At 47.2% G+C, this 20,806-nt stretch overlaps 1 protein-coding gene across 1 annotated transcript in view; it reads left to right on the top strand.

The window, feature by feature from the left end:
• The window catches only part of DNAH7 (dynein axonemal heavy chain 7), a 191,652-nt gene that overhangs the window by 153,265 nt on the left and 17,581 nt on the right, over window positions 1-20,806 (top strand). The window contains exons 53-55 of the mRNA XM_082219677.1: window positions 1,260-1,352; window positions 16,606-16,782; window positions 20,483-20,644. Coding sequence (XP_082075803.1) covers window positions 1,260-1,352; window positions 16,606-16,782; window positions 20,483-20,644 — 432 coding nt within the window. The remainder of the gene's footprint in view (window positions 1-1,259; window positions 1,353-16,605; window positions 16,783-20,482; window positions 20,645-20,806) is intronic.

Raw genomic sequence — 20,806 nt, 5'->3', positions numbered from 1 at the left:
TTGAATCTGGCCTTGATCAAAATGTACATACCACTTGATGGCGTGCAGTTTACAGAAATAATAAAACGTTGAAATTCCCTATACAGTGGTACCTCGGGTTACATACACTTCAGGTTACAGTCTCCGGTAACCCAGAAATATTACCTTGGGTTAAGAACTTTGCTTCAGGATGAGAACAGAAATTGTGCTCCGGCGGCGCGGCGGCAGCAGGAGGCCCAATTAGCTAAAGTGGTGCTTCAGGTTAAGAACAGTTTCAGGTTGAGAATGGACCTCCGGAACGAATTAAGTACTTAACCCGAGGTACCACTGTATCAGACAGTTGAAAAGAATTCAGAAGTTAATTAAGGTCAACAGTGAAGATTGCAACACGTGAAGTTTCTACATGTGCTGGGCCAACTTGCCTCTACAAAAACGCTTTCAGCAGTCCAGTGGGGTTTTTTTGCCTGGTGTGTGGGTGCTACAGTGCTAAAAGATTGGTTTCTTACAAGTGCAGAACAAGGATTACCGGGCACTGGTAACAGTCCCAGTTCCGCAGATGGAAGTGGCTAAAGGGGTGTAAGCTTGGAGTAGGGCAGTAAACTGGACTCAAGCTGTTACACCTTCAGCTTGGTCAGGTAGCAAATCGTCAGCCAGTGCAGATCTGTAGGAAGAGGTGCCATATGCTATCAGGGTCTCTCTCCTTTCAGCAGCCGGGCTGCAGCTGTCAGGGACCGTGCTGAGGAGGGCTGCACTGAGGAAGGATGGTGGGAGCCACCCCCTCCTCCTGATTTGGATCCTGAATCTTCCCAGGAGCAGGAGGACAGTATAGATTTGGAACATTGGTTTGCAGAGGAACATAGTTCAGTAGGTAGAAGCTGGGAAGTACTGGATGGGGAACAGCTAGGAGAAGAAGCACTGGGAGAGAGAGGGTTAACAGATTCATGGTCTCTGGATAGCATTCCTCCTCTCAGCCCAAGGTCAAGAAGAGCTGAGAAAGTGGCAGAACAGAAAGCACAGAGGGTACAAACTCAGATTACAATATGTAGGAGTGTTGTGGATTAATAGGGACAGAAGGTGGTGTAAGACTTAATTGGGAGCACCACCACTTCTAGGAGATGGGTTCTTTGTTCTCTCGCTGTGATTATTAAAGTTTCTAACTGGTAAGAAGACTCCTTTTCCTTTGTTCTGCTTATCTACTGCCACGGGGGAAGGAATTCTGCACTAACTGGAGCTTTCAAGGACAGGGGAAGCCAATCATAGTGTTTTTGTTTCGCTTGCAGGAACCTCATCACGAGGCATTTCCTGAGGAGTGGCAAGACAAAATGGGGGAGTTCCAAAGGATGCTCATCATTCGCTGCTTAAGACCTGACAAAGTAAGTGCGGTCAACTCATGTGCCAGGACACTGGTGCAGGCAGAGTTTCGAAGGTCCTGTTGCATGTATGACACAATCGTGTTAGTTTAATCTTCCTGCAGATAGGCTTTCCATATTTCAAGAAGGAAAACATCCGGACACAAAAGGTTGTTGAGCTTTCTTGGGGGAAATTCCAAAAAATCCGGACATTTTGCCGATTTCCTGAAATTCTCCCCCGGACACTAATTCCGTCATTGGAATCCCGGGAAGATCCGGATGCATGGCAACCAGGGGCGCCGACTTATAAAAAATATTGGGGGAGCCCGTGAAAGCTCATAAATAATAAATAAGCTCATGAATATGCAGATAAAGTGGCGCCGCCTCCTCGTGAGCGAATAGGGGAGAGCGTGCTGCGCCTATTAATCAGCTCCGAAGGAAATTGGGTGGAGCTTTTGCTCGGGAGGGAGGGCAGGAGGCCTGCAGCCCGACCCTGTGCATTTTGGGCTGGGGGAGGGGCGGCGGTGGCGCTCTGCTGGAGGGGCGCCAAGATTATTGGGGGGGCAGAGCCCCCCCAAACGAATTTTTGAGGGGGCTCGGGCCCCCTCAGGCCCCATGGAGTCGGCGCCTATGATGGCAACCCCACCTTAAGACATGGGTTGCGATATTGTGATGCGCGCGCACACACACACACACACACACACACAATTGTCTGGTTGCCTCCTCTATTGTAGCCTGCGCTAAAATGTGGTCCACTATAGCAAGTTCTGCCATAGTTTTTAGACAAAAGGTGTGGGGGGCAGGGGTAATGAACACTAAGTTTGCCAGGTTCCTCTTGCTTAAAAAGTACCAAACTGGCAGGGTTAAATCCATTCCCTTTTCAATCTTTTGTCTGTTTGGCTGGCACTGTGCAGTTTGTTTGATCTGGCGCGACTCCCGCTAATTGATTTACGATCCTCAATTAGCTCTTTACTGCCCAGCACACTTCTCCTGCCGCACGCTCTGCTCCGATCTCTCAGTCACGCCGTAGCAGAGATTACACAGCGGTGTAAAACTGTCATGTAGCTTGGCTTCCAGACAAACACACACAGTCCAGGTTTGCCTATTTACAGCTTTTATTCCAACATTTCTCAGGAATTTCCAGGACTATTTGCAGCCATGACAAAACTGCATCCTTTCCCCACAAAGTACCGAGTGGGACTGGCATACTCTTCCCAAGCTCCTCCCAAGCTTCCAAAATTGACGTCAGAATGGTGTGGCATCATGGGAAGAACTTAACCCGTTAAGTTCCAACCTCAACACCCCCCCTTGCTGCACCTTCTGACAAGACCTTTTTGAGCTCAACACCTTACCCTTTGCCTTGTGCTCCTTCCCAGCATCTTTCCCAGGCACCTGTTGAACCCTTTCAACACTCCCAGAATCACACTGTGCGAATCTCGCCCACGCACATGTTGCCTGGTATCTTTCAGGTGGAATGCCCTTTGTTGTGCGACTAGACCTTCTGGGCATAAACTCAGATGTTACCTCTGACTCACTGCCACCAGGAAATGTGTCCTCAGCATCACGGGATTCCCCCTCTGACTTAAAACGTTTTCGAATCCTCTCCATTACACTCACAGGAGAACTAGGCTCGCTTTTGGCCTCCCTTTTTACAACTTGTGGAGAAACTACCGATACCTCCTCCTGTTCCTGACTTTGGTCAGTTACCTGATCGTCATCATCAGACTCAGCTTCTTCTTCCTCCCCCTCATAATCTTCCTGTTCTGAATCAGAGAGACACTCTGAAAGAACATCACGCTTGACAGCAGCTTGTGTCTTTTTATCCTGCTCATAGAACTCAGCGTGTTTACTGATCAGTAACTTACTCTGATCACCTGATGGAAATGCAAATCTCCATGCACTCGCTGTTGGCTCATACCCACAGAGGATCATTTTTCGGAACTTGGATCCGTCTGGCCCCTGCAAAGCAGCAGGTACCGGCACAGACGCACGTGACCCGAACATACGCAAAAAATGAATCTGGGGTTTCCTGCCATGCAACAAACCAAACGGTGTGTCCCCTACCATGGAATTGTAGGTGCGATTCCAGGTGAAGCTTACATACTTGATTGCCTCCAGCCAAAACCTTGGAGGTAACCCAGAGTCTTCCAGCAACACCTGTGCAGTTTTAACCAGAGCCTGACATTTGAGCTCTGACACTCCCCTCTCATTGGGTGAAGTCACTGTGTGACGTATCCCTTTCTTGCGAAAGTACTTCTGCAAAGCAGAACCTGTAAACTCAGCTCCTCTGTCACTTGTGACAGCTTGCACTTTGGTGGAAAACCTTTGTTCCACCCCCTCAATCCACCCTTTGATCAGCTGTGCTGCATCATCCTTGGATTTGAGGCCATGTATCCAGGAATTCTGAGTAAAATCCTCCTGCATCGAGAGCAGAAACCTTGACCCTCCCAGACTTGGTTCCTTTACAGGACCCCACAAATCTATGTGAATCAGTTCAAAAGGCCTTGTTGTTATCCTTTCAACCTTTGGATAACTGCATCCTTTTACCTTTGCCAGTTTGCAAGTTTCACAACTTACAGCATGTCCACATTCTGAGATCTTACAACCATTGGAAACTTCCGGCAGCACCTGTAGTTCTTCAAGAGAACTATGAGCTGTACGTGTATGCCAAGCATGTACGCATGAATCATGATTGGGAATTGTAGCACGCAGTGCTTGTGCTTTCTCAACCTTCCCACCACCCTCCAGAGACGTTTTAAGAATGAAGAGATCATTCTGCCCCTTTTTAACCTTGGCAAGCATCCTCCCTCCTTTGGAGATTGTGCACACATCACCCTGAAAACAAACCGTAAATCCCTTTTTCAGTAAATAAGGCACAGATAAAAGACAGTGTTGCATCCCAGGAACAGTACAACACTCCAACGTTTCCTGTAAAATACAAAAATGCAAATTTACAGCATTAGTCATATTTCTTTTCTGTCCATTTGCAAACAGTACAGTTTTCCCGGCAGGAATTGCCGTGCAGTTCCACCTCTCGACAGCAGGTGTCTCTGGAATCAAATTGCGATTAGCTGCAGAGTCAATAACAAAACTTAGCTTTTGGCTTGTCCCACGGCTGTCTTCAGCCAACGCCAGACTAGCCGTGATTTGATAAGTCTCCTGACGTTGTTTTCCTCGTCCTTCTCTTGCGTTCCCACGCTGACCTCCCCTTCCAGACTGGTTCCCATGGAAACCCGACTGATTTCCATGGAAGGTGTCCTTGAAGCCTTCCTGTGCAGCTGCTCTCTGTGGGCAGTCTCTTTTGAAATGACCGTGAGATCCACACACGTAGCACCGACGAAATCCAGTGGAAAAACACTGCCTGGGGCTCCTCCCAGCTGGCCTCCTTCTCCTTCTTCCGGAAAAGCACTCCTTGCCAGATCCGCCCCCCCTGAACTGCCGCTCCATTCCAGCAGATTCAGTGGAAAACTTTTCAAACTTGCCTTTGGAACTTTCCGCCCCCCGACTTGCTCACTAGCACTCCTTGAGGCTAAATCATCAGGAACAGGGGCTCCAGCCATCTCTAGGCTATCAGCTTCCATCTGCTCTTGGCCTCCTGCTGAGCCTTCACACAGACGTTTCAGCACACTCCAGGCCTCACACGCAGATTCAACGCCATCCAGGTGATGTTGCAAATTAGCATGAACACCTGCTCTCAACATGCAGACCTCAGCTCTCATAGCTTTCTCCCTCTGCATTTTCTCCTCCAGAGAAACAGACTTCAGCTTTCCTGCATCTCTGTCCACCAGTTGCACTGGTTCCCTCTGGGAAATGTCCCAAACCTCCGTGGCTATGAACCACGCTCTCACCCATCTTGCCCAGGTATTCCACGCTTGGGCGGTGAGTTCCTCAAGCTGTTCAAACGGAGCTTGAATCACCTCCTGGCCATCTGCCATGTTCTCCTGTTCTCCCCAGGTGCCCCAAGCTGTACTTACAAAAGCACCAGCTCTTCTGGCGTGGAGAAACGTTTCCTTGCTGCTCTCAGCTCACAGCTCCACAGCATTCAGCAACAGCGTCTTTCAGCTTGCTTGCTTGCTTGCTCCCGTGCTCCTCTGCTAGACACCGCAGATTTCTCAGCTCCCGGCAGCTCTTCCGTGACAGTTTTACGATAGGTGATTTAGGGTATCCATAACCTGTGGCTATTTGTTTTGATCTGGCGCGACTCCCGCTAATTGATTTACGATCCTCAATTAGCTCTTTACTGCCCGGCACACTTCTCCTGCCGCACGCTCTGCTCCGATCTCTCAGTCACGCCGTAGCAGAGATTACACAGCGGTGTAAAACTGTCATGTAGCTTGGCTTCCAGACAAACACACACAGTCCAGGTTTGCCTATTTACAGCTTTTATTCCAACATTTCTCAGGAATTTCCAGGACTATTTGCAGCCATGACAAAACTGCATCCTTTCCCCACAAAGTACCGAGTGGGACTGGCATACTCTTCCCAAGCTCCTCCCAAGCTTCCAAAATTGACGTCAGAATGGTGTGGCATCATGGGAAGAACTTAACCCGTTAAGTTCCAACCTCAACAGGCACCTCCATTATAAACCTTTAGGTACCAGGCAAAAATGTTCAATAATAATAATAATAATAATAATAATAATAATAATAATAATAATAATATATTTATACTCCGCCCATCTGGCTGGGTTTCCCCAGCCACTCTGGGCGGCTTCCAACAAAACACTAAAATACAATAACCTATTAAACATTAAAAGTTTCCCTAAACAGGGCTGCCTTTAGATGTCTTCTAAAAGTTTGGTAGTTATTTTTCTCTTTGGCATCTGGTGGGAAGGCGTTCCACAGGGCGGGTGCCACTACCGAGAAGGCCCTCTGCCTGGTTCCCTGTAACCTCGCTTCTCACAATGAGGGAACCACCAGAAGGCCCTCGGCACTGGATCTCAGTGTCTGGGTAGAACGATGGAGGTGGAGACGCTCCTTCAGGTATACTGGGCCGAGGCCGTTTAGGACTTTAAAGGTCAGCACCAACACTTTGAATTGTGCTCGGAAGCGTACTGGGAGCCAGGCCTTTAGCTGATTGACATCCAATGCCCTCTTAAAATGTATTGGGGAGAGAGGGGTTATTGGGTTGTTCTTGTTTTTATTACGTGATTTTATTTTGTGAACCACCCTGATACCTGCGGGTATAGGGCAGTATACAAAATTAATTAACAACAATACAGTGGTACCCCGCAAGACGAACGCCTCGGAAGACAAAAAACTCGCTAGACGAAGGAGTTTTCCGTTTTCTTAGCCGCTTCGCAAGACGCATTTCCCTATGGGCTTGCTTCACAAAACGAAGCTTGCCCCGCAAGCTCCGGGGATAGCGGGAAAGCGCAGCGCGTCTTCCCCTCTCTCCCCGGACCCCTTTTGAACCAAGGGGCGGCAACGGGGAGAAGCGATCTTCTCCCCTCCGCCCCTTGCTTCAAAAGAGGGGACAGAGGGGAAGGTGCGCGCGCCTTCCCCTCTGTCCCTGGAGATTGCGGGGCAGGCAATGGGGAGAAGCAATCTTCTCCCTGCCGCCCCTTGCTTTAAACAGGTCCGGGGACAGAGGGGAAGGCGCGCGGCACTTCCCCTCTGTCCCCGGACGGTCTACATAGGAACGCATTGATTGATTTTCAATGCATTCCTATGGGAAACCGTGCTTCGCAAGACGAAAAACTCGCAAGAAGAAAAAACTTGCGGAACGAATTAATTTCGTCTTGCGAGGCACCACTGTACCTTCCAGAGGTCCATTCCCTTGCCCACCTCATTTCAAAATTACGGAAGCTGACTTTAGTGTGCGGTGTTGTCTGAAATGTCTTATTCTGAGATACTGCTGCCTCACCCTTACAAATCAGTGTGCGGCAAATGGTCTTCTGATTTATTTTTCTGTTTCGTACAACTTGAAGGTTAGTCTTGCAATACACTAAAAATAGAAACTACATAACATGATTACGGCAGTGAAAGTGGGCAGCCTGCCAGCTGCGCTTAAGTAAGGCCTCAGGTATGTAGGAGCACCGGAATTCATATGCTGCCTTTGATCTGCAGGAGCAAAGTTAGCAAAGCTTTGGACCGTTGGCAGTGAGAGATGACCTGGTGAAATCAACAGGCAAAACTAACTTAGGTCCATTAATTTCAGTGGGTCTCCTCTGAGTAGCACATAGCTGGATGCCACACTTTATTGCCCTCCACTCTGAAGGGATATCTGCTGCACTGTAAGGATGAAAAGAAAGTGGTGTAAGATTCGTTAGTTTGCTTGGCATTGCCTTATCCCCCAATACAGCAAGTTCACCCATGGTATAAAAGGTAAAGGGTAAAGGGACATCTGACCATTAGGTCCAGTCGTGGCCGACTCTGGGGTTGCGGCGCTCATTTCGCTTTATTGGCCGAGGGAGCCGCCGTACAGGTTCCGGGTCATGTGGTCAGCATGACTAAGCTGCTTCTGGCGAACCAGAGCAGTGCATGAAAACGCCGTTTACCTTCCTGCTGGAGCAGTACCTATTTATCTACTTGCACTTGACGTGCTTTTGAACTGCTAGGTTGGCAGGAGCAGGGACCGAGCAACGGGAACTCACCCCGTCGCGGGGATTTGAACCGCCGACCTTCTGATTGGCAAGTCCTAGGCTCTGTGGTTTAACCCACAGCGCCACCCGCATCCCACACTGATGGTATACAAGCTCACAAATGACAGGAATAGCACAGCCATGCCAGAAGAAGATGGGCTTGCATATTGCGCTATTAGCACTGCAACTGGGGCAGTATGTCAGTGTGCAGAAGTGGTCAGTTTAGGACTTAGGTGTCATTGTGAAAAATGGAAAGACCCACAGTTCTATGAAAAAGTATTTAACAATGCCCTCCTTACGCCTTCCATAAGTAAAAAAAAATACCCCTGCTTTTCGCTTACTGGTTTCATTACATAAGATGCAGTACTGACAGATCCCCAAGCCATACAGTGGTACCTCGGGTTACCATTTGTTCTGGAGGTCCGTACTTAACCTGAAACTGCTCTTAACCTGAAGCACCACTTTAGCTAATGGGGCCTCCTGCTGCCGCCGCGCCGCCGGAGCACGATTTCTGTTCTCAACCTGAAGCAAAGTTCTTAACCTGAAGCACTATTTCTGGGTTAGCGGAGTCTGTAACCTGAAGCGTATGTAACCCGAGGTACCACTGTATTGTTCACCCGAGAGCCTCTCTCAGGTATGCACTACAGTCCTTGCATCGCTGTCAATACAGCAGCCTCCCCTTGTCTTCCTGGTGGCCCATTTTCTTTCTGTTTGGTGGTTGGCATATCGTTCTCTGTTGCAACGGGAGCCGGACACTGCTCCTGGGTCGGCTTCTCGGATTTTGGGGCATACTGGTATTTGTCCACAAAATGGTCCACGAGACACTGCCTGGTTGCTGCCACTTCTTTCTCATAGGCATTTATTACACTTTGCCCAGTTTTGCTCTGGAGAAGCAAGGGGGTAGATTTTATTGAGTTGACATTTTTGAAGTTAAATACCGCAAGCGGCTACTTTAGATATTGCGAGTTACGGCAAGGAGCCTGGAACTGCCAATGCCACATGCTCACTGTCCCCCTGCGTGGGGTGGTTGCATCTGAAAATGGGGACTTCTGACACGCTGCCCAGAGCAATGTGCACACAACTGCTACAAAAGGGGCACCTTGCACACCTCTGGGGGGGTGATAAGGGGCACTAGAGAAGTGGTACAGGGAAAGCACACCAGTGCAAGTAGATAAATAGGTACCACTAGAGAAGTGGTACAGGGAATCAAAAGCATGAAGTGCAGACGGCAAACATTTTGTGCACATGTGATTGACATGTGGCCGCCAATGCGCATGTCATTTTGGACCTCGAAGGGGGCAGGTTTATGTACATTCCACCAATGCCTGCAGGGGCCAGGATAGGAACTCCCCTGCAAAATGTTACTGCCTGTTACTTCGGACCAGTTGTTCCAGTGGCAAGATTTTCTCCAACCCTTTCCTACTTGAGTTAGGGTCAGAGCTCTTTACCGCTGAATCAGAGCCAATGGCCATCTGCTGAAGACCTGAATTGCTGTTTGCCGTGTCTCAGCCTTAAGAAGCGGTGTTTTCTCCTACAATACCTAATAAAAAGACTTAAGGCTTTTTAAACAAAGGTTACTCTAAACATTTTTTTCATTTCAATATAAATCATTTCCGATTTTTTTTACATTTCCACCACTTTTGATTGAACTCTGTTTCTTTACATTTCCCTCCCCCTCTTTCTTTTTTCTTTTTCCTTTCTCCTCCTGTGATGAGGCTGCATTTTAATATTTTAATGCTTCAATATTTGAATGTTGTATTTTATTCTTGTTTTTAAGTTGTATTGATTCAACTTGTTTTTATTATTGCTTGTTAGCCGCCCTGAGCCCAGCCTTGGCTGGGGAGGGCGGGGTATAAATAATAATAATAATAATAATAATAATAATAATAATAATAATAATAAGATCTTTCTATATATTTTTGCTAATTTAACCAGGGTTAGATACCACCGGTACATCATTTCCACATCCTTCTCTTTCAGTAGAGTACATACAGTAAATTTCATATCTGACTTCCAAAGCTTTTCCCAATCTGTCATTGATATATATTATGTCCCACATCTTTTGCCCATTTTTATCATAACACGTTTGACCTGTTCCTCTTTGGTGTCCCACCCCAAGAGCAGATGGTACGTTTTTGACAGTAACCTGCTTGGGATTTCAAATAGTTTTCACCTTGGGCAATTGCTAGGCCAGAGAACCCCCTTGGGTCTTTCTTACCAGGGATCATGATCCGGCTCCCAAGCCTCCAACGCTATTAAGCAGAAGAAACACTGTGCCAGGTCAGGTTCATTTACCGTATTTTTCGCTCCATAGGGTGCACCAGACCATAGGGCGCACCTAGTTTTTAGAGGGGGAAATCAAGAAAAAAAAATCTTATTCCCCCCCCCAGCCCCAAAGAGCAGCTTGGCTTGTGCCATAGCTGCACGCAGCCCCTCTGGCAGGGAGAGGCTGCGCAGGGCTAAAGAAGCCATAGCCGCATGCAGCCTCTCCCTGCTGGAGGGGCTGAACGTGGCTATCCCTGAAGCCTTCTGAGTGCAGCGCAAGTTCCCGCTGCGCTCCTCAGGCTTCGGGTTCCTTTTGCTGAAGCCGGGAGAGCAAGACTCTCCTGGCTTAGGTGAAATGAACCTGAAGCCTCCAGAACGCTGTGCTCCGAAAGCTTCAGGGGGCAATCCCTGATGCCTGGAGAGCGAGAGGGGCCGGTGCGCACCAACAGGGAAAGCAACGTGAAGCCTCCGGAGCACGGAGGGAGCGCTCCCTCTCTGCTTCAGAGGCTTCGCGTTGCTATCGCTGAAGCCAAGGAGCCTGCATTCGCTCCATAGGACGCACACACATTTCCCCTTAATTTTTGGAGGGGAAATAGTGCATCCTATAGAGCGAAAAATACGGTACTCCTGGACAATGGAGCAAGCCAGCCCTGGCCATCTGAATGAGGAGAGCAGAACAGCATGTTGAAGACATTGGCGGGGAAGCCAAGCGCAAGTCCTTTCCATAAAACCCCCCTCTTTGTCTCTTCTCTATACCCCTCCCTGCCCCCCGGGATCCTGTTTTTAGGGAAAGAGGGAAGCTTTTTCAGTCTTTATGGTTCGACATCCAGGAGGCAAATACCTTGCCAATCTACTTCAATCTACCCAAAGATCCAGCAGCAGATCCCCATTTATCTTCTGCCCACTCCTGACCTATAGGGTTCGTAATAGCTAGAAAATAAAACCTCTAGGATTTGTAATAGCTACAAGATAAAACCGCAGTATGATGCAGGATTTGGGGCAGGCGGGCGAGCAACAGAGCGTAGCTTAAATCCTCTTCGTCCTTAATCTGCAAGGATACTGTCAAAAGAGACAAGCTAAAATGCTATTGAGATGAGAAGAGAATTTTTTCTTTGGGGATTTAAGTACTTTTGCTCACTTAAAAAAGAAGAAGCTTAAAACATTATTTAGGTTATAGTTTTGTGCATACTTAGGTGGAGTAAGTCCTACTAAACTCAGTAGCACTTACTGTGAATATGCATATTTGACCTACAAGATGGTTTTCTTATTTGTTAATTCAGTAGATTTACGTTTTCAGGAGTACGCATGCAGTTCTGTTTAAAAGGCCAGAATCATGGACAGGTTCTCAAGAAGAAGAAGAGAAGAAGAGTTTGGATTTGATATCCCGCCTTTCACTCCCTTTAAGGAGTCTCAAAGCGGCTAACATTCTCCTTTCCCTCCCTCCCCCACAACAAACACTCTGTGAGGTGAGTGGGGCTGAGAGACTTCAGAGAAGTATGACTGGCCCAAGGTCACCCAGCAGCTGCATGTGGAGGAGCGGAGACGTGAACCCGGTTCCCCAGATTACGAGACTACCGCTCTTAACCACTACACCACACTGGCTCTCAAGCGATTCTCATACTCGTGCATCTCTCTAAATTCAAGCAGGCACTTGGAGTTTGAGTTCATCTCGCTCAGAACAGCCTCCATTTCAGAAACCAATTCTGTGACTTCTTAGCAGTGTTCCTCTGGCATGACGTACCTCTTTATACATAAGGTTTGCCAAGCCCTGTTTGGTTTGTTGTGTTCAAATACTTTTATTTTAAATATTTCCACTCTGCTTTTCATCCCAAAGACAAGGCTCAGAGTGACTTAGCATGATAAATAATAGGTAAAAAAGGTAAAGGTAAAGGACCCCTGGACGGTTAATTCCAGTCAGAGGCAACTATGGGGTTGTGGTGCTCCTCACTTTACAGGCTGAGGGAGCCAGTGTTTGTCCACAGACAGCTTTCCGGGTCATGTGGCCAGCATGACTAAACCACTACTGGTGCATGGAGGACCATGATGAGTGCCAGAGTGCATGGAAATGCCATTTACCTTCCTGCCGCAGCGGTACCTATTTATCTACTTGCACTGGTGTGCTTTAGAATTCCTAGGTTGGGACAGAGCTGGGACAGAGCAATGGGAGCTCACACACACACACACATAACACAAAAGGAAAATGGCACCCTCAGGCACTAGTTTTCAGTTACAAGGTTTTCATAAGTTTTATTTCTGGTGGGAAGGCTGAAAGCAAGCTCACTACAACTGTTCTTTCTTTGGCTGATTATTTTTATATTGTGAAATAATTCATGGTCCTGAAGGCATCACTGTTTAGAGAAGTTTTTAATGTTTGATGGGCAGGGTATAAATCATAAATCATCATCATCATCACACTATATTCATAGTGCCACTACTGTGTTGTTTTTTAGTGGGTTTTGTTTTGAAAGACCCTTGAGTTTTGGGTGGCCATCCAGCTGTCCAGTTGACCTCAGTGTGCGTCCACTTAGCAAAATCCCTATATAAGTGGCCTATAGGGTGTAGCTCAAATTAAATTCTACTCTGTTCAGTGAGGCTTACTGTTAAAGCATTGGTGAGATGGACTGTAAACAGTTTACCTAGAACCAAGTCTCATTGACTTTCAGCAGGGCCCACTTTCTGATAAGCAGGCTTGATACTGCAGACAGACAGACACACACACACACACACACACACACACACACACACAAACCCTTTCTGTTAACAGGGCATGCAGATATCTTCTAAACTGGGGAGTAATTTAGTCTGCAACCCTCAACCCATTTGTCTGGGAAATCAGCGCAACTTACTTCTGAGTCGGCATGTATAGGATTGTGCTGTCCATCACCTTTATTGGCTACCATCCTACCACCGTTTAATGACAAAATATTACATGCGAATTCAGTTCTGTGACTTTAACAGTCTCTTTGCACCCTGATTTCATGCACTTTGCAAATCAGAAGTAAGTTCTGCTGACTCTTGAGCTCATTGGCACTTATTCTCAGTCCGGGAATGCAGAGTTTCCTAAACTTGGGTCTCCACTGGTTTTTGAACTACAATTCCCATCATCCCTGACCGCTGGTGCTGCTAGCTAGGGATGATGGGAGTTGTAGTCCAAAAACATCTGGAGACCTAAGTTTGGGAAGCCCTGGTGCATGGCATTCAAACCTTACCATTCAACCGGCACATGTCTACTCAGAGGTACACCCCAATGAGTTCAATGGGACTTACTTTCCAGATAAATGTGTGTAGGATTACAGCTTCATTGTGTTTTTATAAGGGATATGCTAGTCTATCTATTCTGGTACATTCAGTGCTGGATTTACTTATTATTATTATTATTATTATTATTATTATTATTATTATTATTACTATTATTATTATTTATACCCCGCCCTCCCCAGCCAAAGCTGGGCTCAGGGCGGCTAACAAGCAATAATAAAAACAAGTTGAATCAATACAACTTAAAAACAAGAATAAAATACAACATTAAAATATTGAAGCGTTAAAATGCAGCCTCATCACAGGAGGAGAAAGGAAAAAGAAAAAAGAAAGAGGGGGAGGGAAATGTAAAGAAACAGAGGGTACGTAAGCTAAACAAGCTGTAGATTGCCCCCCAAAAAAAATATTTAAAGGGGGGAAACCTGGATGTACATTTCCAAAATATAAGATAAAAAACAAATAAAATAAAACCTACTTACAGCAACAGTGTTTTGTGTTGATTAGGCTCTTATGATGTAAGTCATGGGCCCCGCCTGCTAGCCTGCTCCCTAAAATATCACTGGTTTGCTCATTTCTATATATAGGGTGCCTACATTCTACAAGTGCAAATGGCTTTAGATACCTATTAGGTCCACAAATTACCATATAGCATATATTCAACACAAAAAACAGGGGCAATTTGTTGTTGACAAAGGACAGCTGGACATATAAAGGGCCCCATTACCGTCAGTAGCTTAGGGCCTCATCAAACCTAAATCCGGCCCTGGGTACATTGTGCAGGTGTGTGTGTGTGTGTGCTGCACCTGAGAGAGGATGCAAAGGAGACTCCTTTATCTTTAAGACTTATATACCAGAGGGCTTCAGCGGGTATACTTCCTGTATACCTGAAGGAGCGTCTCCACCCCCACCGTTCAGCCCGGACACTGAGATCCAGCGCCGAGGGCCTTCTGGCAGTTCCCTCATTGCGAGAAGTGAGGTTACAGGGAACCAGACAGAGGGCCTTCTCGGTAGTGGCGCCTGCCCTGTGGAACACCCTCCCTTCAGATGTGAAGGAAATAAGCAGTTATCCTATCTTTAAAAGACATCTGAAGGCAGCCCTGTTTAGGGAAGTTTTTAATATTTAATGCTGTACTGTTTTTAACATTTGATTGGGAGCCGCCCAGAGTGGCTGGGGAAACTCAGCCAGATGGGGGGGTATAAATAACATCATCATCATCATCATCATTATTATTATTTCTCTCATTCCTTCATGACAAGCGGCAACGGCATAAGCATCTTTCCTCAGGCACAGGTCTGGGAATTGGGTTCAGCACATCCATGCTAGAGTGACAAACTTTTTCCTGATTTGGTGTTTGGAAGGGGTGTTGTAGAGAGTTCTGAGGGAATTTATGTGAAGCTCCTTGAACACATGCTGTATAAATGCTAGGCACTGATATATTTTTATTTCTTTATAGGACACAGTATCTGGCATCTTGAATAGCTGCTTCACAGAAATCAAGAAGCCAAACTGAGCAGGATTTAACCCCCACAAGTAGGCGTTAAATCCTACTCAAAACCAGTTTCCTACGGAGACTAGGCCCAGTGGCGTAGCGTGGGGGGTGCCAGGGGTGCCAGCCGCACCGGGCGCAACTTCTGGGGGGGGGCGCGCTCGCTGCCTCCGGAGTCGCCGAAGAGCCTCGGGCGCAGGCTGTAGCTGGCAGCGGCTCTCAGCGCTCGCCACGGTCCCCGCGCGTCAGGGCCACGGAGGGCGCGCCAGGCAGCCCCTCCTCACCGACGGGCAGTTCGCCTGCGGGGCTCGGCCAGCGCGCTGGGCTGGCCGCGTGGAGTCGCCGAGGAGCCGCCGCCGCCTGCCATGCCGCCCTGGCTGCTTCAACCGCGTCCGACAGCCGGCTCGAGGCTCCTTCCGGCCGGGTCTCCCGACGGGGCGCTGCGGGCGGAGGCTCCGGCACCAAGCGCCACGCTGCCCAGGCTCGGGTCGCTGTCTGGAGGCGCGCAGCCCGCCAGACGCGCCATCGGCGGCGCTCTTGTGCCTGCGCGCCAAGACCGCCCACCCGCCCCGACGGGGCCCCCCCACCCGCGCCGGAGGCCGGCCGACGCACTGGCCTCAGAGCCGCCCCCTCCCCGCGCCAGAAAGAAGCCCCCTCCCCGCGCCAGAAAGAAGCCGCGTCGGGACTAGCCGGGCCGGGGAGGGAGACCGAGAAGGCTGCGCCGCGACGCCCAAAGACGCGCGTCTTGGCGTATTAATGACCATGGTTAGGTGTTAGGGGGCGCAAATTACTTGCCTTGCCCCAGGTTAGGGGGCGCAAATTACTTGCCTTGCCCCGGGTGCTGATAACCCACGCTACGCCGCTGACTAGGCCTGCACACAGCTTTTGCAGGATTGATGAATCATGGTTTCAGAGATGGCCTTGTGGATGAACTTAGACTGTGCTGGAATGACAAGAGTGCTTTAATCCACTTTAACTGAGGAAACTTAATTTTCAGCGTGTGCTTGAATACCTCCTGCAAAATACTGACAGTCTAGAGCAGGGGTCAGCAAACTTTTTCAGCAATGGGCTGGTCCACTGTCTCTCAGACCTTGTGGGGGGCCAGATATATTTTGAAGGGAAAAAATGAAAAAATTCCTAGGCTCCACAAATAGCCCAGAGATGCATTTTAAATAAAAGGACACTTTCTACTCCTTTAAAAACGCCAGGCAGGTCCTGCAAATAACCCAGAGATGCATTTTAAATAAAAGGACACATTCTACTCATGTAAAAACACTCTGATTCCCAGACCATCCGCGGGCCGGATTGAGAAGGCGATTGGGCCGGATCCGGCCCCCGGGCCTTAGTTTGCCTACCCATGATCTAGAAGCCCCCTTGGAAGTTTACAGAATGGTGCATCTCTGTCTTCCGCCTTGCTATTTTATTCCTTTTCCAATGTGCAACATCAACTTCTTTTCTTTAACGTTCCTAAAAGGGTGAAAAGAGATTGGTATCTCGTCATTTCTACACATGACTGACGTATGTTTGTATTAAACGGCTGGCTGTGAATGATCATCGCTGGAGAGTTCGTTACGAATGCATGGGCTTATTTTGCCTCTCATCTTAAAACTTATCGTTGCTTAAAACCGTATCTTTGAATTTAAAGGTGACCTCGTTTCCTTTCCCTCTTACTTGATTTTTTCAGATTATTCCAATGGTGCAGGAGTTTATCAGTGGAAACCTGGGGCGTATGTTTATCGAACCACCTCCTTTCGACTTGTCCAAGGCATTTGGTGACAGTCATTGCTGTGCTCCGCTGATTTTTGTGTTGTCTCCTGGTGCAGACCCCATGGCCGCTCTTCTCAAGTTTGCAGATGATCAGGTGCGTTGACGACCATTACAACGGCACTCTTTGTGCAAGGTTTTAAAACGGGGGTCTACTCTTTCTCTTCTTTTTTTTTTTTAAAAAAAATAATTAATTCTATCAATAGAAATTTACAGTCAAAAACGTTGTATGATCATTTTGTGAGATTCTCTGAATCTCGTGACTCCCCCCCCCCCATCCCCTACATAGGTCCTTATTACATTAATTAAAACTACATATCAATACGTTCTCTACTATTTTCATTTTTCCAAATTGTCCATAATCTTCATTACTTTACATGTGATTCTTATAGTCCAGCTACAGTTTTGATTTGCTTACAATGGTCTCCTAAGTAAATTATAAATTTTCCCCCATTCCTATTTAAAGTCCTTGTCTTCTTGGTTCCTGAGTCTCCCAGTTAGTTTTGCCATTTTGGCATAGTCTAGCAGTTTGGATTGCCATTCTTCCCTCGGTGTTGTTGCTGCTTTCCATTTTAGTAGCATCCATGCAGCTGTTGTTGTGTACATGAAAAGTCTTTTCTGGTCTTTTGGAATCTCGGTACCTGTAATTCCTAATAAAAAAAGCTTCTGGTTTTTTAGTAAAAGTTATTTTAAACATTTTTTAAAATTGATTGCATACCATTTCCCAAAATCCTTTTGTTGTCTTACATGTCCACCACATATGAAAAAGGTACCATCCTTTTCCTTACATTTCCAACAAATATTTCATAGAATCATAGAGTTGGAAGAGACCACAAGGGCCATCGAGTTCAACCCCCTGCCAAGCAGGAAACACCACCAGAGCACTCCTGACATATGGTTGTCAAGCCTCTGCTTAAAGACCTCCAAAGAAGGAGACTCCACCACACTCCTTGGCAGCAAATTCCACTGTCGAACAGCTCTTACTGTCAGGAAGTTCTTCCTAATGTTTAGGTGGAATCTTCTTTCTTGTAGTTTGGATCCATTGCTCCGTGTCCGCTTCTCTGGAACTTGTTCTATACATTTTTGATAATTTAGTAGGAGTGAAGTACCATCAACACATCATTTTCATGTTATTTTCTTTCAGCGTACAACATGCTGTAAATTTTAAATCTATTTTCCAAAGACTTTCCCAATCTGCCATTTGTATATTATATCCCAAGTCCTTAGTCCAGTTTATCATAACCGATTTAACCTGTTCATCATACCCTTTCTCAGTCATTGTTCATGGGCCTCCTTCCCCATTGTAGTGAATTATGGAAGCTCCATGTGTGTGTTGGAGCACCTGAATATGAAACCAACTGCTGGAAGGGAAAGGCTTTGCTACTCTGGATCTCACACGTAGGCGTAATGACTCATTATGGGCTTAAACGTCTGCAGAGTTATCGATCTTCTCTTTCATATGTATTCAGGCCAAGGACACAGCCCCTTGCTTATCTCCAAATGTCAGGGTAGTTTTGCCTGTAATCGTTAATCTCCCTAGACTTGGGCTCACCCAGATAGACACCCAAATAGACGCACTTGGTGGATGTGCATTGAGTCCTAATGAGTGTTACATCACTCGCTGCAGTAGATAGGCATCTGCTTGTACTTACGTGGATCTGCCGTGGGGGTGTCGATAATCACCGTGGCAGAACTGTTTTTCAGGTTTGCACACCTCACTCTCTGCAGGGCGGTGCTCTACTTTTGATGGCCTCATATCATGCCACCTCGGTGCCCTCCCTTATCTCGCTTCCATTTTTGTTTCCTGGGGAAGAAACCAGGAGCCCGTCACGCTTTCCATATCAAATGTACAATTGTCCCCGTTCCACCTTTGTTATTTTATAAATGAATCGGAATCAGAAGAATCTTTATTTGCATCAGCCACTAGCCATAGCAATAAAATAGAATGTACTGAAGATAGGGGTAAAAACTTAACTATAGAAAATAATTTTGGGGGGTTTCAGCAGGGGTGTCCAACAGGTCGATTGTGATCTACTAGTAGATCCCTGGGAGGTTTTGGTAGATCGCAGTCGATTGCAGGGTCCCTTTCCTTATTGTTGGTAAAATAGAATCCGGCCTCTCCCCCTTGCCCTGCCCTGCAGAACGGCAGATGGAGTACAGTCATACCTCGGGTTGAAGTAGCTTCGGGATGAATGTTTTCGGGTTGCACTCCGGGGCGACCTCGAAGTAACGGAGCGCATTACTTCCAAGTTTTGCTGCTTGTGCATGCGCGGACACTCAAAATGATGTCGCGCGCATGCGCGGCAGTGGCGAAACGCGACCTGCGCACGTGCAGGTGCGTCTTACGTTTACTTCAGGATGCGAATGGGGCTCCGGAATGGATCCCATTCGTATCCAGAGGTACCACTGTATACTCATTGAGGCTGTTCGTTTTCCCACAAAAACGTGCTGTCCTCCTCCCTAAAAAAATCAGAACTTTGCCCTGAACCTCTAACGGGGGTGCCCCTTTCCCCTTAAAAAAAGCTCAACAGCTTTGCCTTGAACCCCAAAAAGATCGCTGCGAGTAGATCATTGCCAGTTTTTAATTCTGTGAGTAGAATTACCCCTGGTTTACATCAATAATCAAATAATAGATATTACTCTAATTGCCCCTGCTAAAAAACCTTGCAGTTTTTGCTGTCGCCTGATCATCTTGATCTGCTAAAAGAAAGGACCCAGTAGCAATGGTTGAGCGACCTGGTATGGAGAACAATAAAGGGGTAATAATAACCTCACTCCTCAAATCTTTATAAAGAGTGCAAGCCAGAAGCCCATGAGCCACTGACTCAATACTGCCATCTCCATAGGGACATAACTGTTTCCCCCGTGGATTTATTATTCTTTTTTTTGTTATTCTATGAATGCATTTCTTAACTGACATGGAGAAATTAGGTTTTATTGTGTTGTTGTTGTTTGAATGGCAAGGAGGGGAGTGCGAGCAGCTCATGGGATGGGGGCTGCCCCTCTTCTGCCCCTCACAATGCTCTAGCCATGAGCATTTCACAGAAATGGTCCCTCTGTGGACGGCATATTAGCAGAACTGGCCTTGTTTGTGCTGAGGGGTGCGTTCCTTTCAGCAGAGCTAAGCCTCCCCCAGGTGAAAGAAAACTACTGCTGAGGGTGAGGCTTTTGATATGAAAGGTTCACGTTGGGTGGAAAGGAGCTGGAGAATCTTATCAGCAACCCCGACAACTCAATAAACAAAAGGAAATGAGAGAGACTTTCATGTGACGTTTGCTGATGTTGGCTGCATTTGATTAATGTGGAGCCTTCTCCTTGACGTGCTGACATCACTTTGTTCAGCGATACTGTTATGTACTGAGTTGAATAGGATCGAAAATGCAGCAGTCTGATTGGTCCTAGAACAATAGGATCCAAAATGCAGCAGTCTGATTGGTCCTAGAACAATAGGATTCAGAATGCAGCAGTCTGATTGGTCCTAGAACAATGCAGCAGTATGATTGGTCTGCAGGAGCCACCCAATCCAGCTCCTGATGGAAGTGAATCCACAACCTGATTGGCCTACAGGAGAATTCCGGAATTAGCCAATCACGTGCAGCCCATTGTGTAAATAATGTATATAAAGCAGATACTTTGGGGGAAATTCCATTCCTTCTTACCACTGTGAGCTGAATAAAGAGCATGAAATCCACTCTTGATTCTGAGTATATTTCAGATACTCTCTTCAGCAGCTGTGGAATTGTAGCCGTTCTTGTGTTATGGTGACATTATTATCACTGAATGTTTTGTATGTGCAGGGCTTCGGGGCTTCGAAGTTGACCTCTTTGTCGCTGGGCCAAGGCCAAGGCCCTATCGCCATGCGCATGATCGAGAAGGCGGTGAAGGAAGGAACATGGGCAGTCCTGCAGAACTGCCACCTGGCAACCTCGTGGATGCCGACCCTGGAAAAAGTCTGTGAGGTAGCAAATGCTGTCAGTAGTCACTATGACACCTGATGTTGTCCTTTCAGTACCAATGGGATGCTAGGGCTCCTGGGTTCCTGCAGGAACTTCTCCTGGGGGCAGGCAGGCAAGGGAGGGAGCAGGCTGGTTTGTCACATAGAAAAATAAATAAACGAGAAT

This window comes from Podarcis vaucheri (genome assembly GCF_965113315.1).
Source record: "Podarcis vaucheri genome assembly, chromosome: 1".
In the NCBI taxonomy this organism is placed as follows: Eukaryota; Metazoa; Chordata; class Lepidosauria; order Squamata; family Lacertidae; genus Podarcis; species Podarcis vaucheri.
This window is presented reverse-complemented; position numbering and strand designations above follow the sequence as displayed.